This window comes from Emys orbicularis, chromosome 8 (assembly GCF_028017835.1).
Source record: "Emys orbicularis isolate rEmyOrb1 chromosome 8, rEmyOrb1.hap1, whole genome shotgun sequence".
Lineage (NCBI taxonomy): Eukaryota > Metazoa > Chordata > Testudines > Emydidae > Emys > Emys orbicularis.
The window spans coordinates 105,342,520-105,360,525 of NC_088690.1; the positions used below are offsets into that span (position 1 = coordinate 105,342,520).

At 45.1% G+C, this 18,006-nt stretch overlaps 1 protein-coding gene across 3 annotated transcripts in view; it reads right to left on the reverse strand.

Annotated features, from left to right (window-relative positions):
* RASGEF1C (RasGEF domain family member 1C) overlaps positions 1-18,006 on the reverse strand; it is a 109,750-nt gene that overhangs the window by 41,177 nt on the left and 50,567 nt on the right. Inside the window, exons 1-4 of one of the 3 annotated variants that reach the window (XM_065409604.1) lie at positions 10,981-11,157; positions 8,384-8,506; positions 4,829-4,966; positions 521-523 (exon numbers count right to left, since the gene is read on the reverse strand). In XM_065409604.1, coding sequence (XP_065265676.1) covers positions 521-523; positions 4,829-4,966; positions 8,384-8,506; positions 10,981-11,157 — 441 coding nt within the window. Of the gene's footprint in view, positions 1-520; positions 524-4,828; positions 4,967-8,383; positions 8,507-10,980; positions 11,164-18,006 lie in introns of those variants that run through there. The other 2 variants (XM_065409602.1, XM_065409605.1) reach the window with 2 other exon arrangements.

The following is an 18,006-nucleotide window of genomic DNA, read 5'->3' on the forward strand; positions in this document are numbered from 1 at the left end:
TCACGTAATGCAACACTCATAAAAGATGTTGTTTGGTTTTAGGCTTTAATTCCTGCCCCAGAAGCATATGCATTTGCAAATGACTTAGAAACAGCAGGTTCACTGTTTATTGCAACTAATTCCTGTTACCAGATAATATCCAGAGGTTAATGCTACCTCCGTTTCCAGTCAGCATTTTACGCCACAGGAATCTCTGTATTTCACATCTCGGATTAATATTCAGTCCAATGCAGTCCATTTAGCACATGATCACCATTTACAGCTAAGCACAAGTGGATTTAGGAGCATGACTCCCCTTAATATCAACAGGCTATATCTACGGCAGCACGCTGAATATTTATGGTCTTGCAATTAGCATCTTGTCCGGCCAGTGTATCTAGTGTGGTGTGGTGCAATTGCAATGGCCAGGGTCAAGCGCAGAAGAAGTGGTTTGTAATTACATCACACACCATTTGTAATTACATCCAAGTACTGTTGTTAATCAGCATAAGGAATAAACTTTGGTAGGCAAACTAAGGACCTGCTCCTGCAGTTCTTATGCAAAACTCCCATGGAGATCAGTGGGGGAGTAGCGTCTACAGAATCAGATCCCCAATGAAAAGAGATGCCCTTATCCAGACATTTTTTGAAGACGTGTCTATGGGGAGGAAGGTGTGGGCTGATTATCCCAAGTGCGGTATCTGTGGCTTCTTCTTTCCTGAGGAATTAAATTTTAAAGTGTACATGGCATTTTAATTGCTATAATCCCAGAGTTCTCCTCCTGTCCCTAGAGTGACAAAGCTAATTAGCATTAAGGACAGCAGTGGCAGTGCTAGAGTATTTTCCATCCTGGCACACACAGATATGTTGCGTGCCAAGTGTGAAGGTACAACCTGAATTTTTCAAACCACGTTTGCATTTTCAGTCCCTTATGCAAGGGGATCTTCAGAGGGGAGCTCCCACTGCCTGTGACAGGCATTCAGATGTTTGGGCTACTCTCTGGGGGGATTTTTAAACAGAAAAACGGTCTCTGATTGTGAGAGGCAGCCTGGGCTAGAGGACTGAGCACAGGATTGGGAGCCAGTTCCGGCTTCCGTTAGGACACTGCCACTTTGTCCCTTCCCCCCCTCACTGTCGCTGTAAAGTGACTCACTTGCCAGAAGTGCTGGAAGGATTCCCCGGTCAATCCCTGAAGCATGGCGTGAAGGTGCAGAGAACTGTCTGGGCCAGTTTAATTCAGGCTACGGCCAATCAAGTTGCCAGCAAGGCACTTTCCTCTGGGCATCTAGCTTCAGGGGAGGGGAGCTGTTTCCACCACTACCTTCCCTTGGGGCTGCTTCCATCTCCACCAAAGGCCCCCTACAGGCTGTGCTCATGTAACCCATTCGCAAGTTTGGGTTACAGGATCCCCCTCTGGGCCATTCTGCAAAAGGATACAAGTCTCTTACTGTCTCAGCTCTAGAGAGCTTTGGCTCTTTCACTTATTGGCACATAGAGTTAGAGTTTAAAGCAAGAAGGTACCACCAGGTACCACTAGGCTGAGGTCCTGAATATCACACCACCCACTCACTAAACCCAACCACCAAAATCAGACTGACATATTACAGCCCACAGGAGACTAGACTATTATATGCCACAGGTAGAGAATAGGAGCGACCGAGGTGCACCAGTGCCCGAGGTCCCCACAATGGCAGGGGAATGATTAAGTGAGATACACCCAGATAATCTTGGCAAGTGACTCCCGCACATACACACACTGCAGAGGAAGGCAACTCCACCCTCCCCCAAGGTCACCGCCAATCTCACCTGGGGGAAAATTCCATCACAGAATTTTTACAGAAAAAACCCCACAGAATACACCGTGAGAAAAAATTCCTTCCCGATCCCTGCCAATGGCCAGCTGAAATCCTGAAGTATAAGCTGTAGGAACACACGACAAAAACTGGAAGTGAGCTGCAGGGCTGTTGAGCCTTGTCCCCTACCATCACAAGCATCCCCGTCATACAATCGCCATCATAAGTTTGTCACTAGGCCATGCCCTCTCCCTGGCCAGCAGTGCTCAGGTTTCAGGTGGCACTGGTCCCTTACCAGCTCACTCCTAGAAAAAGGGAACTGTAGGCTCTGTGCCCCAGTTAGGCTGACCAGATAGCAAGTGTCAAAAATCAGGACAGGAGGTGTGGGGGCGGTAACAGGTGCTTATGTGAGAAAAATACCTGAAAATTGGGACTCTGTCTATAAAATCGGGACATCTGGTCACCCTAGCCCCAGTTCACACCAGCTTCTGCCAGCATAATGCAGATGTGAATCTGGCCTGGTAAGTGCTCGGTATCATTCAGATTTTGTCACTTTCAGAGGAGACCCTTTCAGCTCATTTTTCAGTGTTTAAAATCTCCCCCAAGCCACTCTATCAAGCCAATGAGAGAGATCCCTAAAACACTGTCCAACCCTTGATGGTTTTATACTGAGCCTTAATTTTTATGGCCTAAAGCGAACAAGGTACAAAATGAGCTAACGTTCTGGCCCATTGACCTTTTGGTCTTTATTGTGAATCCCAGTGACATTAGTCAGGCCATGATCTGAATCTGATGTTCTGTATCTGTTCCGTTTCTGGATCCCGGCTCCACAATATTAATCAGCTCAGTGATAAAATCTCTGAACCAAAACCCCTCTGGGTTAGCTAGTGAAAGAAGGTGACAGAAAGGCAAAGTTCGCAGCCTACAGGGGCAGACACGGAGGGGATAGAAGAGAGATGGAAAATGAGGAATATGAGTGGGAGAGGGTACAAGGAAATAAGACTGGAGAGGAACAAGGAAAAAAGGGAAGGGGAGACAGAAAGAGAATCAGGAGGCAGAGTTTGACTGTAAATGACCCCAGGTGGCTCTATGAAGACTCATCTTCTCTGGGATAATGAGCTTTACTTCAGTGTCCTCAATCAAGCAAGGATTTTATTTAGCCATGTAAAATCACTTGAGAAGATCTATCCCACATATGTTGCATTAAACACATCTGCATGTTCCATTAGTCACTGCTTGGGTAGCAAGGATGGTCTAGTTAGGGCAATGGACTTCTCCACTAGCGGCAGACTCAAGAGACCCAGGTTCCCAATCGGCGCCTCAGTTCCCAATCTGTAAAATGGGGATAATGCTTCTCTACTTCAAAGAGAAGTGGTCAGGACAAAAGCCATTAGTGACTGTGAGGTGCCTATGCTATGGCTATCTGAGTACCTAGATCAGGGGTAGGCAACCTTTCAGAAGTGGTGTGCCAAGTCTTCATTCATTCACTTTAATTTAAGGTTTCGCGTGCCAGTAATACATTTTAACGTTTTTTAGAAGGTCTCTCTCTATAACTCTATATTATATAACTAAACTATTGTTGTATGTAAAGTAAACAAGGTTTTCAAAATGTTTAAGAAGCTTTATTTAAAATTAAATTAAAATGCTGATCTTACCCCGCCAGCCTGCTCAGCCCGCTGCCAGCCTGGGGTTCTGTTCACCTAGGCTGGCAGCGGGCTGAGCGGGGCCTGCGGCCGGGATGCCGGCTGGCAAGGGGCCGGCAGCAGGGACCCCAGACCTGGGGGGGGGGGGTCAGGGCAGAGGGCTGGGTGTGGGGGGGGGTTCAGGGGTCAGGACAGAGGGCTGGGTGTGTGTGGGGGGATGCAGGGCAGAAGTCTGGGTGTGTGTGGGGGTTCAGGGGTCAGGGTAGAGGGATGGGGGCTGTGGGGGTGCAGGGCAGAAGGCTGGGTGTGTGTGGGGGTTCAGGGGTCAGGGCAGAGGGCTGGGGGTGTGTGGGGGGTGCAGGGCAGAAGGCTGGGTGTGGGGGGGGTTCAGAGGTCAGGTCAGAGGGCTAAGGGGTGTGGGGGTGCAAGGCAGAAGGCTGGGGATGTGGGGGGGTTCAGGGGTCAGGACAGAGGACAGTGGAGGTGTGGGGGGGGTTCAGGGGTCAGGGCAGAGGGCTAAGGGGTGTGGGGGTGCAGGGCAGAAGGCTGGGGGCGTGGGGGGGTTCAGGGGTCAGGACAGAGGACAGTGGAGGTGTGGGGGGGTTCAGGGGTCAGGACAGAGGACAGTGGAGGTGTGGGGGGGTTCAGGGGTCAGGGCAGAGGACTGGGGGGTGTGGGGGGTGCAGGGCAGAAGGCTGGGTGTGGGGGGGAGTTCAGGGGTGTGGAGGTGCAGGGCAGAAGGTTGGGTGTGTGTGGGGGGGTCAGGGCAGAGGGCTGGGGTGCTCAGCTCGTGGGGGTGCTTCAACACCCTGCCCTGAGCGGCTCATTGCAGGGGGCTGGAAGGGATATGCCCTGTTCCACCCCCTTCCCCAAGGCCCCGACCCTACCTCTTCTCTGCCTCCTCTACGGAGAAGGGAGCATGCTGCCACTCATCCCCCTCCCCCTCACAAGGACGATCAGCTGATCGGCACAGGGAGAGGGAGGGGGAGGAGGAGGGGCAGGAAAGCACCACGCTGGGGGAAGAAGTGGGGGAAGGGGGAAGTTTGGCTGCCGCAGGACCAAGCTTCTGCCTCCTGCCCCTGCAGGGGAGAGCAGTGGGTGGGGGGAGCTGAGTGGGGCTGGGGGCCAGGACCTCGGCAGCGTGCCACTCAAAATTGGCTTGCATGCCGTGTTTGGCATGCATGCCATAGGTTGCCGACCCCTGACCTAGATAGACAGACATTGATTTAAATAGATCTACTATGGATTTTTATCAGCAAAACAGCAGAATCTGGGTTCCCTTGTAAAAGTCTTCAGCAATAGGAACGGATCAGAATGTGTAAAACAGCAGCAAAAAAATAAAGGGGAAACCGGGCAGAGGGGTGAATTTAGTATCCCCTGGGGATGCAAGTTCCTGAGAGATCTCATCCTCACCTCGTCACACGGGGCTATCCTGTCAATCATGTCTTTCAAATGGCCAATCATCCGCTCTTCCTGAAAATCATAGGGGAACGTTTCTGTCCATTCTGTCAACAACTGTAGGAGTTTAGGCCCAAATTTTCTGATCCGCGCCTGGAACACAGACAAGAGTAATAGATACTGATTGAAAACACATTCAACAAAGTTCTGACAAATGCCCGCCGAACTGCGTTTGGGGCCAGATTTTCAAGGAAGGCACTTACGGCTGCACCAGCAAAATCTGCTCACATGCAAACAAGTAATCTGGTGCACAAATGACACATTTCTGCATGCAAAATATACAAGTGCCTCTCTGCATGTACAACTGTCTGTTCTACATGCAGATTTATGTATTTTGCACATGCAATTGCCTGTTTGTGATTGGATGGACATATTTTGTTGGTGCAACTGTGATACCTTATTTTAAAAGATCTGGCCTTTTTAAAAAATCTGAAACATACATTCCTCCCCTTCCTCCCCCTCTCATACTGCAATCACTTTGCTGGGGAAAAAAATGGTTGCAAAGAGTTTCTTGAGTCAACAAATAGATGATTTCTTTTGCTTCTTTGCTTTCTGTTAAGATATACCATGGAGTGGACACTGTTTGGTAGATGTAGCATAGAGGAAGAAGAGATGTACAATACAGCCAATTTGGTAGCTTTACTGCATCTCTGATTATTGGTAATGCTGTCCACTTCTCATGGAATAAGCCATCAGGAAGGGGGGTTGGGCAAGACAAAGAGAACACGAACCAGGGCCGGCTCCAGCTTTTTTGCCGCCCCAAGCGGCGAAGCGGGGGAAAAAAAAAAAAAGATAAAGCTGATTGGCGGCACTTCGGCGGCAGCTCAATCGCGCCACTTCATTCTTCTGCAGCAATTCAGCAGCGGGTCCTTCGCTCCCTCTCTTCCTCTTCGGTGGCAGCTCAAAGAGAAAGAGAGGGACTGAGGGACCCGCCGCCAAATTGCCGCCGAATATCCGGACGTGCCGCCCCAGGCACCTGCTTCCTTCGCTGGTGCCTGGAGCCAGCCCTGACACGAACTCATATAATATAGACCTGCAGCCAATTTTGAGCGGGTCTAGATGTATCCGATTATGCGACTGTCAGACAAGTTTGGGGATGTAGGTGGGGGAGCATTATCTAAATATATTTTAATGCATGTTGCTTCCAAAGTTTTATTTTTCCATAATCCAAGACAACAGGCAGAGCAAATTGCTCTAAACCAGTGATTCTCAACCAGGGGTACGCTTACCCTGGGGGTACATCAACTCATCTAGATATCTGCCTAGTTTTACAACAGGCTACATAAAAAGCACTAGCGAAGTCAGTACAAACTAAAATTTCATACGGACAATGACTTGTTTATACTGCTCTATATACTACACACTGAAATATGTATATTCCAATTGGTTTATTTTATATTTATATGGTAAAAATGAGAAAGTCAGCAATTTTTTAGTAATAGGGTGCTGTGGCACTTTTGTATTTTTATGTCTGATTTTGTAAGCAAGTCGTTTTTAACTGAGGTGGAACTTGGGGATATGCAAGACAAATCAGACTCTTGAAGGGGGTAGAGTAGTCTGGAAAGGTGGAGTGCCACTGCTCTAAACAACAATTGCATTTTTATTTACAGAAAACATGGACCAAAACAAACAGCTTGCGTATGGAGCATGCAGTGGGGAATCAGGAAAAATTATACTGTAATCAGGAAAAATTATACAGTTATGCTCCACAGCCTTCTGCTTTCTGAAGAAGTTGGTTAAAATGCATATTACAGCTTCCCGCCAACAACAGGTTTCAATGTACCACAGCTCTATAAATAGTCACTGCCAGCTAGCATTAGAAGACACATGCTCAAGTACCAGCAAGTGGCTATTATGGAGAAGGCTCTGGTGGAAACGGCAAGGATTTGGGAGTATTTTTTGGTCCAGTTGGGTAAACTGATGCTTACTAAGCTTATGGATTGAAGGAGACACATTTGTGCTGGTCACAGGACGTGACTCAAGAAAGTGTTTGCTACTGAGGCTGTGTGGGAAGGATGCTCATAAGCAGGTCTTCCCAAAATTTTAAAGCTTAACCCCACCTTAAGGAAATCAAATCAACCGTGCCTCCCTTTCCCTGCACCAGGCCTACCTGGCAGATTGGGTAGATAAAGGCAGATTGGGTAGATCTTCATACTTCCTCTCTTTTCTTACAAGCTCCGGTGAGCTGTGGAATACTTAACAACGCTCACATTGAAATGACCGTAAGTGGCACCTGGGTTAGCACCCATGTAAATGAGTAGAGCATTTCACATCTCAGAGCCATTGTTTCAGACTTTGCAAACACAAGCAGATATTTCTATTGCACAAACAAGCAGCAATTTTCATGTGCAAGTCAGGCACTTGGAGAGGTGACTGCTTTTACACATGCAAATCAGCTGCCGGTGCAAAGCACAAATTTGGATGGTGGGGATGAATATTGGGGCCAGAACGTAGCAAAGTGTTCTCAGGTTAATGGTTTCATGCAGTTGCATAAATCTTGAGCTGATGCTGAGATTCCCAGTTTGAAAGCAAGAGACAATGATACTGCCAATAATTTTGATCATTCTGGTATTTCACTAACAATAGTATCAAATGACTGATGCACAGTCTTCTCTGCTCCATCATGCCGGACATCAACCAAAGTGCCATCTAGGACAAAAAACACCTCCAGCATACTGTAAGTCCTCACTGACACGCTCATGAAAGTTGTGATGGAATCTGGCACTGGATGAGTTAATCTTCTCAATTCCAACCTCCTCGTAGACACTGCCAGAGGACGAGTGTGTATGGTTACATACCATATCAGAATCTGCTACAGTTCTCTGGCACAACAGGATGAGCTAAGGCGCAAGAACAGCTTGGATTTTCTCATTCTGTTAGCTTGTCACAATCTTACTATTACTTAAACATGGTTCCTTGTGTGCGAGATATAGCGGCGCTCCCCCAGCCCAGCTGTATGAATGATCTGTCAGAACAGAGACCGGAAGGTTAATGGGTAGTTGCGCGCTATTATGTGGACATCACAGTGACAGGTAAGCCCGAAAGGAATTGTTACGTGCTGTACCAGAAGCAAGAAAGCAAAAGGCCAGACGTATTAAGTAAAAAGGGGAAAGACAGTGGTTTGCTGACATGTGCAATTGACAGCGTGCTGTTTAAATCCTACCTCCTTGCAGCCTGCAGCCTGGATCAGAGCCTTAAAGAAGTAAGAAGGGAGATCACCTGGGAAGTCTGAGACGGTGGGGGGCGGGAGAGAAAGGGAGGTTAGAAGAGGATTCGGAGGGACTAGGACCTGGAGCTCTACTCTTGGTTATTGATGGTATTAGTAGGATGCCACTATGTCAGGTTCTCAGGAACAACAATAACTCATATGGGACCGGTAACATTCAAACAGGGAGGAGAGAGAGAAGGACAGATGCATTAAGGACAAAATCAGCAGCGTTTTCCATCAGCCCTAGAGCTCTCTGCTCTTTGCAAATGCCATGAACCTTCCCATGGTAGAACTGAACTAACCTTATCCAGCACCGGGTCATCCAGTCGCTGCTGCTCAACACACTTGTGACAAACTCGGGACAAAAGTTCATGAGGTTCAATGAAGAGTCTTGAACTCAGCAGGAATGTAAAGATATAGGCCTTCTGGGGAAATGAAACAGTCAGTTCTACTTTAAGAGGGCTGTACAGTGTGTAACATTTACCAGAAAATATCTTAAATAAATAAATAAATTATTGGAGATATCCTATCTCCTAGAACTGGAAGGGACCTTGAAAGGTCATCGAGTCCAGCCCCCTGCCTTCACTAGCAGGACCAAGTACTGATTTTGCCCCAGATCCCTACGTGGCCCCCTCAAGGATTGAACTCACAACCCTGGGTTTAGCAGGCCAATGCTCAAACCACTGAGCTATCCCTCCCCCCCGATAATAATAATTTAGATTATTCAAATCTAAATATCTTGAAATCCATATTTAGATTTTCTCCTTGTCACAAGACAGAGATGTTGCTGATTCCTCAGGTTACAAGTATGCAGTCACTAGAGTCCACTCTCTGCCTTGAATTTACATATATTTGCATACATAAATACATATACAGATACAGGCTTTACTTATGGTTGCCCATGGAACACGTGTAGTCTCCCCATTGGCTAAAGTGCAGAAGTTTAAACTGTACTTATTAAACATCTGAACATGCACCTTTCTTTCTAAACAGTTACACTCATGAGGGCAAAATTGTCTTCCGTTATACTGAAGCCAGTGGGATTGCACTGGTGCAAATGAGAAGGGCATATGTCTAAAAGATGCATGGGTTTCTGACCTTGACAACAGAATTTATTATATCTCTCATAGCCCCATTATCATATATCTGAGCACCTCACAATCTTCAGTGCCTTTATCCTCATGTCACCCCTGTGAGGTAGGGCAGTGCAACTATCCCCATTTTACAGATGGGAAACTAAGGGACAGAGACTAAGTGACTAATCCAGGGTCAGACAAGAAGCCTGTAGCAGAGCAGGGAACTGAACTTAGCTCTCCCAAGTCCCACGCTACACCATAACCACTGGACCATCCTTCTTCCCTTATGTCAGTCTTTATTCCCTGTGATTTAAACCCTTCTCCCAACAGCAGCGTCTGCGACCTCCATAACCCTCACTTCCAGCTCTTGCCAGCCCAGGCACCCAGACTCATGGCAATGATCTGTCACTCGATTGCAGGGCTCGCCCTGCCAGCATTTGGTAAGATTTACTCTAGCAACTTTCCAGATTTGGTTTTCGAGGCCAAGCTGTAGGAATGTCATCAGCAGCCCTACGAGTCACTGTTGCTGTGGAGGGGCAGGTCTGTGAAATAAATGGTTCAATTATTTACAAATATATTTGTACAGTGAGTTTAAAGCACATGCATGAATCTCAAGTGAGAATCCTTGAAATATTGTGCAAAGTTGCTTTGGGTCCACAACCCCCAGGCGGCTTGAGTTACCATCCGGCAGCACCACCGATGCTCCTGAACAGCTCATGAAATATTTCACATCGTATTGGGACTGCTAAAAACCCAACCCCAAAACCCTAGTTTAATTGCTTTTCTCATTTTTCAATTAATCTGTTCATGTTCAGGTGATCAGAAACAGAGCAATTGCTAATGTAAGACACTGCCTGTACTGCACTGAGAACTTTATAACTGCGCAGAAGTCAGTCACACTCTATGATTCTTCATCAGAAGAAGGGAAGGGATAGCTCAGTGGTTTGAGCATTGGCCTGCTAAACCCAGGGTTGTGAGCTCAATCCTTGAGGGGGCCACTTAGGGATTTGGGGCAAAAATCTGTCTGGGGATTGGTCCTGCTTTGAGCAGGGGGTTGGACTAGATGACCTGAGGTCCCTTCCAACCCTGATATTCTATGATTCTATAATACAAGTCATCCCACTGGGACACATTAGCACTGAAAAGTCTTCCACTCAAATTCTGCCCTCAATTCCTCTGGGGCTATGCAAATCCACCAAAGTCAATCGGCTGCATTAGTGCAAAAGAGGAGGATTTAGCTTCTTGGATTAGATTCTCAATGCATCAGTGGAGTTACTCTGGATTTACATTGGTGGAACCAAGATCAGGATAGTCAGATGGGCCCAGAGACTGTAAGAATGTTGTGCACAATACATCCTAGTGGCTATTATGAATTGTCACGAACCGGGCTCTATTTTCAATAGGGGACTGCCTCTCACACACAGAAGCCTGGGCAATTTTAGCAACTGCTGAAGTTCTGCAAATTTACTGCCTGTTCAGGCTTAGAGCTATTTTTTACTTCAGTCTAGCACTAAACCTCTCCGGGCTGCTGTTATTTTTGAGGTGCCCCCCGCTCGACAGCTCACTAACTCATCAACACCAGAGCTTTACTTCTTGGTGTCTTATTTAAAGCAACAGATTCCCCCACCTGAAGCTCTCTCATGGAAACTTAATCACAGGGCAGTGCAACGGCATTTAAAGCAAAGCGTCAATTTGCCAAGCTTTAATTGTAGGCAGCTTTAAATACGCTCTCTTGATTCAAAACCCATGCATTTACATTTCTGCATAAAGCGCTGCCCCGAGTTATCAACATTAAACTGTTTACTATACTATGAATTGCTTACTTCAGGGTAGTAATCAGTTGTAGGTATAAGATGTTGGATTAAAGCATCAAGAGATGCTGAGGCAAGGTTTCCATCCTGGAAGATCAGTCCCCCTTGATCATCTTCTTTTGCTGAGTGTAGATGAGGACTGAAGCCACAGGGAGTAAACATACTGGTAGAGCTCAGCGTTTGGGGCATGCCTCCCTGAAACAGAGAGAGATTCATATCAGAGACAAGAGCTACCTGATCTGCTCCCGTAAACTCAAACATCTTCCTGTTTCAAATTAAAACACCCCCAGCAGTTAATGAGACTAAGGAGGGTTTCTGTTTACAAAACCAACATGATTTCGCGGCTGTGTGACGTCCTTATTTACATGCAGCATTGCTTCTTGACCACATCTGCTTTAGGAAAGTTACTGCTTGAGCACAGAAAACTCAGCTCCAGTTTTAGGAATAGAAGAGGACGGCACCTGCCTAGGGCATATGACTGAAGAGAGGTCCCAAACTACCTCGAGCCCACCCCAGCAGACAGTAGTGGAGAACGTTTGCAGGAATTTGGTACACCCTAGGCCCTTTAAGAAGATCCTGTTCCCTGCTTTAGGCCCTGGAGATTCCCATGTAGGAAAGGGGACGCTTGGGCTTGAAACCCAGGACCTCCCAGGAGACAGCTGGAGGCTGTAGGCTGGAATTTCCATGCCCCGTGGAGGGGGTGCTGGTCCTTCATACCCTGTGGAGCTATTGCGAACATGCGGAGCAGGAGAAAGGGGAGGAGTTTCACCTGTGGCTTGCTGGATAAGGGTCTTGGGGGAAAGGCTGACGATTCTGTGGCTCTCAGGAGATGAGTGAGTGGATGCAGGGTGAGAGCGAACAGTGAGGAAGGAGCAGCACGTCAGGTGGAGAGAATACTCAGGGGATACTCAGGGGGATACTCAGGGGAAGAGGTGAGAAGGGAGATGGAGACAGTGTTGGGAGGGGAGGCAGAGGAACAGAGTGTGGGAGCCACAGAAGAAAAGAAGGCAGGAGTACAAAGAAAATAGAAGGAAACAGGGAGATAGAAGGAATAATAGGAACGTGGGAAAGGACCAGAAAAGGCATCAGCATTATTTAGGCTAAGATTTTCAAAACTGGATGCCGGAAATTATGTTCCTAGGTCCACACTGAGCCACCTAAGTGTCTTAATTTCAAAAGGTGCTCAGCACCCACGGACTTTAACAACAACTGCTGGGTGCTCAGCACATTTGAAAACCAGACAATTTATTTCGGGGTCTCAATGTGGACCTAAGAGCATAACCTCAGGCTCCCATTGTTGAAAATCCTGGCCTGTGTTCCATTCCTATTCTCTGTGCCGGCTGGCGCTCCAGGGGCATCTCTCCCATTGAGATTTATGGGCTCATTTGATTGTTTATGCTGTTGACCAACTGTTTAGTTTTTGAGTTGGTGCAAGTGATACAGTAGATTTTTCCATGTAGGCCTCCAACACACCTCCAAGCAGCCCGGATGACACCGCCCAAGGTGTCTCTCTAGCCAGAATGGAAGCAGTAGCATCTAATTTTAAAAAGAGTGCAGATGTCCTTGTTAGTAAGTCTGCAATAGCCCTCCCATAGCAAATAATTGCTACTTTTTGTACACTCTTCAGACACTGTGGATTAAATGGGAAAAGACAGCCAAATCCCATCTGTTATTTCTAACACTCTCAATGTTACGTCTTGTTTCTATGGCAATAATCCCAAGAAAGATTACATGTGCGTATAGATCAAGAAATAAATCTCATGGATATGGGCTGTCTGGGCCAGAAATAAAAAAAAAAGTTAAAAAGCTATAAATTTATATGACACATTCTTGCATCAATGCAAAATACAGAATTCAGGGTTATAATTAATGCAAAGCAATTCCTCACTGTCAGCACCATTTTTATTACCGAATAGAAATGTATTTGAACAGGATACTGCCTGAACTGTTGCATCGTTCTAAAGCTAAATAAAAGTGGCATGTACAGTCGTTTTACTTCCTTCTTAAATGTTGGTAAAGAATTAAGCTCCCCTCCCTGTCCTGTTTTGGTGCTCCAATTAATTTTGTGTCTCATTCTGAAACACACTGGCACCCCCCTTTAGGAGCTGGGCCGCTGGAAGATAACAGCATACCAACTGCTACTGCCTAATGCACTTCCTTTAGCTCAAGTGGCAGAGGTCTGTGTTGCAGTGCTGAAGTCCCTGGGTTCAAATCCTGCTTATGATTCATGGGAGATGTTGCTACAATTGCTGCAGAGTTTGCATGTGATGAAGGATGACTGTACAAAACACTAACAACTCTAGTGACAAACAAAATTATCGCATAAAACTTCCTTATTCATGCTTGAGAAGGTCACTGTCAAGTCAACTTGAGGTTAGGGCACTGACTTAGCTGGTTTCAATGTTTTACAAAACTATACTGCTCTTTCCTTCCTTTTTTAACGTGAGCCTGAAGTATCACTTCATTCGCAATATGGAAAAATGAGAACTTCCTTTACAATGAATCTCAGGCAGCATGTGTTTGTGCATTCTATATAGTTTACGAGCGATGCTTTGGGTGACCTATGCTGTCAGTCACAGTAATGAAGGAAACAAAGAGGAAAATGTTGACTGCAGTAAAAAAAACCAGAAAAGACATTTGTCTCATTCTGCCTGCCATGATTTATATAAAGGGACAGATGTCTTGTCTCGAGGTGTTGCAATATTATCCCGTTCCTGGAATGTAAAAGTGCAGCAAGCGGATATCAATGTGATCAGATTAGGGCTGTCAAACGATTAAAAAAATTAATGGCGATTAATCGCACTGTTAAACAACTATAGAACACCATGTATTTAAATATTTTTGTATGTTTTCTACATTTTCAAATATATTGATTTCAATTACAACATGGAATACAGTGTACAGTGCTCACTTTATTTTTATTACAAATATTTGCACTGTAAAAAACAAAAGAAATCGTATTTTTCAATTCACCTAATACAAGAACTGTAGTATAATCTCTGTCATGAAAATTGAACTTACAAATGTAGAATTATGTACCAAAAATAACTGCATTCAAAAATAAAACAATGTAGGACTGAGTGGACTTGTAGGCTCTAAAGTCTTACATGGTTTTGTTTTAGAGTGCAGTTATGTAACAAAAAAAAAATCTACATTTGTAAATTGCATTTTCATGATAAAGAGATTGCACTACAGTACTTGTATGAGGTGAACTGAAAAACACTTTCTTTTGTTTATCATTTTTATAGTGCAAATATTTATAATAATAAATAATAATATAAAGTAAGCAGCGTACACTTTGTATTCTGTGTTGTAATAGAAATCAATATATTTGAAAATGTAGAAAAACAACCAAAAATATTTAATAAATTTCAATTGGTATTCTATAGTTTAAAAGTGTGATTAAAACTGTGATTAATCACGATTAATTTTTTTTAGTTAATCACGTGAGTTAACTGCGATGAATTGACAGCCCTAGATAAGATCAATGCTTCCTTTTTAATTGAAACAACTGCTAGTATCACAACAACCCAACCAACAATGTCTTTCCACAAAAGTGCACGTTAGTCCACACAGCCCGCCCTCTCCTTGTTTAATTTTATACACTTTACCACTAGGTATCTCAGTAACCCCCTGATACCTGGTAAACAACAGCATAAGCTGTGTTGTGCATGCTTCTTTAGCTTTCTACAATGTTAGGGATAGGATGTATTCAGAGTATATATTCGAGGCTTCTCCAATAATGAGATACAACAGTTCAGGCAATATCTTGTTCCAATACACTAATATTAGCGAATAAAATGGAGCTTGCCGGAAGTAAAGAATTACACGGCATATAACGTAACACTGAATCCCGTATTTCCATTGTGGAAGAAATGTGGGACCATTTCTGTCTTATATTAATAACTAAAACATGGATTTTTAAATCACATACCTACTCTTCTCCTCTTTTTCCTGTCTCTCTCTATTCTTTTGACCTTCCTTTCATTAAATTCTTTAGTCTTGTACTGAATATTACATTATAATTCTTCTGTAAGTTCATTTCACTGTATTACATATATTTAAAAAAATTAAGCTACCTCAACAGAAATAAGAGAATGATGTCAATATATTGATTTTTAGCTTTCCTCCCCCCCCATCCCAATCAAGACCACTCCATATTCCAATTCAGAGATTTTTATCTTTAAAAATGGCACCTGATGATATAAAGTTACATATAAAATTTTTGCAATTTTTACATAAAAATGTGTACCAATGAGTTGTGCCCGATTAAGGGTTGAGCATAAGCCAAGAAAGGCTTTAAGGATTTGAACCACTGAGCTAAAAGAGTAGAACCAAATTCCAACTGGTCTGTGCAAAGAAGCCTGCTACAAATTCTGCATATGGCAGGAATGGGAACAGGAATTTTCCACCCCAGTCCCGACTTCCCCAAAAGTCCAAGCAGAAGCCATGCAGCAAGCCTTCTGGGAGAGCAGCAGCAGTTTCAGACCAGCAACGTCTCTTGCACAGATTATTCCTGCTCGTCTATGGGCATTTTGTGTGCAGAGCCACCGCAGACTGGAATGGTGGTCCCTATTAACCAGAGGGATCAAACAGCTTGCCCCGGGTAAGTCTTTGGCAGAGCAGACAGTGGAGAACAGACTTTCTTGCTCGTAGGCCTGTGCGTCAACTTGTTACACTACCTAACCTCAGAAACAAGAGAAAGACAGTGGGCCGAATCTGACTTTGTGTCTGTATTTTGTCCTTGCAGTCCAGGTAGCTATCTGGCCTCTATCCCTGCAGGTTCTTAGCACCTCCCCAAAACATTATGGCTGGGAAGTATTTACAGGATTTACCTCACTTTACAGGCAGAGCACTAAGACACTGAAAATTCTGATGCTCTCAGCACCGTCACATAACTACCCTCATACTAAACCCGTAACCAATGCACATACAGACCGTCTGTACTAAATGCAGGTTAACCTTGCCGAGATCATCATTAAAGGCTTTGTGTTAGAGCAGGAGAATGAGAGGAACTTCACGCGTGCATCTGTTTTCTTACCAACCCTGCTAACAAGGGTACTAATGGTTATGAGCTTTTTATATTGTGTGGACGCAAAGGGCCAGATTTTCAACAGACTTTAGGCAGTGTTTAAGCCGGTTAGGCGCTTAACTCCTATTGATTTCAAATCAAACCTGATTGGGTGCCTTTGAAAATCTCGGCACCTCGCGGTGCCTAAACACGTTTAAAAAATCCGGCCCCAAAAGGCCCAACCTAGGGAGCGGAGCAGAGCTCAGATTAACGAAGAGGTTGCCAAACCTTTTCATAGCTTGAGCCACTGTAAATAGCAAGAATGCCTCCCCTGCCATTGCCATTCTACACACAGTCCCAGAGCATTGTTATAAGGTTAGGACACACTACTGTGCTGGCCAGAAACGGCCACTTGATTTCCTGGCATCAGTCACATGACCTAAGGCCAAATTCCAAAGGCAAATAAATACCCTGCCCATGTCCACTGATTCCAGTAGCTGCTGTTACAGCAGTCCCTGTGGCAATGACAGCTATTGCTTACCTGGGAAGGTAACATGAGGGAAGCAGTTAATGTATTTCCAGCTGGCTTTGACATGTTAAGTGTTTTATCCTTTTATCAACAGTTAATCAGCACCATTAACTTTTGATCTTCATTTCATCTCCCCTTCTCAGAAAGGAGAGCCAGCCACATGTGAGCAGCCATCTCTTACCCTGGACTGCACTTTGGGAAGAACTGAGTTAAAGGGTTTGCTCTCTTGTAAGAGCGCCAGGGGCTGAAAGATGGAATCTTCCACGCCAGCTGGCCAGGCTGGCTATGCTGTTGGGCTATGAATAACTACTGAGCCTGAGTGGAGCAGCAAGCATAGGCTGCTGCTTCTCTGTACATGGGGATTAGCCCCGTGGATTCATGAAGCGCATAGATCTGCTACGGAGATCTCTGGGCACTGCAGAGACCCCTGTGTAGGGTCACCATAAATCTTTTTCCATCTATTTTATTATGATTTGTATTACACTAACACCTAGATCGGGTTCTAGGTGATGTACAGACACACTGTAAGGGACCATACCTGCCCCAAAGAGCTCACAGTCCAAACAGACAAGACAAAGAGTGGGATAGGAAACAGGCACGAAGCGACTGTGCCACAGATAGAAAGAGACCCCAAGTCTTCTGACTGCCAGTCCAGGGCTCTATTTATGAGGCCACAGTGTCTCTCTAGGGACCGAGTTACATTTGAGATCAGTGCATGAGTGGCTTAGAGAAGACTCTCTCCATCATTGCTTTTGTCTACATGAGTTGTGGTTTGGCATTCTACATTTGAACCAGGTGGAAACAATTTCGATGCAGAATATGGCATGTCACTTAGGCATATGGTGTCAAAAACTTCCATTACTTTTAACTCTGCAGACAGTTTCAAGGCAAAAACCTGTGCCAGGATTTTTACGCCGTTGATAAATGCATTCCTTGGCATGAAGATTCCTCCTCACCGCTGGCTGAAGGAGAAACATCTTTAAAAAGCAGCCCAAGCTGGTTTTGATTGGATAAATGTGCCTATTTCGGAGAAGCCACGTTGGGGGCCTGTAGGTATCAGATGAATACACTGGTATTTTCATCCTGGATTTATAGTCACTTTCTCTCCAATGCCTCACAACTGTTTGGGATTAGCTTCGTGTTTATTATGAGGGCCTATCACAAACATTAGAAAAATCTGCTACACTACTAATCTATTTCCCCCTGTTTCACGGAGAAGCAGCAGGGGAGTCCGTGGGGCTGGTATTTGCCTGTACAGGAGGGTTGGAATAAAGCTGCTTTTGCTTTTCCCACTGATAGCTAAGCTAAAATTTGTTAAAGCTTTCTCTCATCTTGACAGCATTCACCCTTCTGTATCTTCCTGTACCTTGTATTTCCTTCTTGCCACTTCTTTCCTTGCTGCCCTCCTTCCATAAAAATACAACTTACTCTTCTCCAGCAGTAGATTTCTGGCTACCATTGCTTCTCTCAATAAAACATGCTCTTGTCCAAAGCCCTA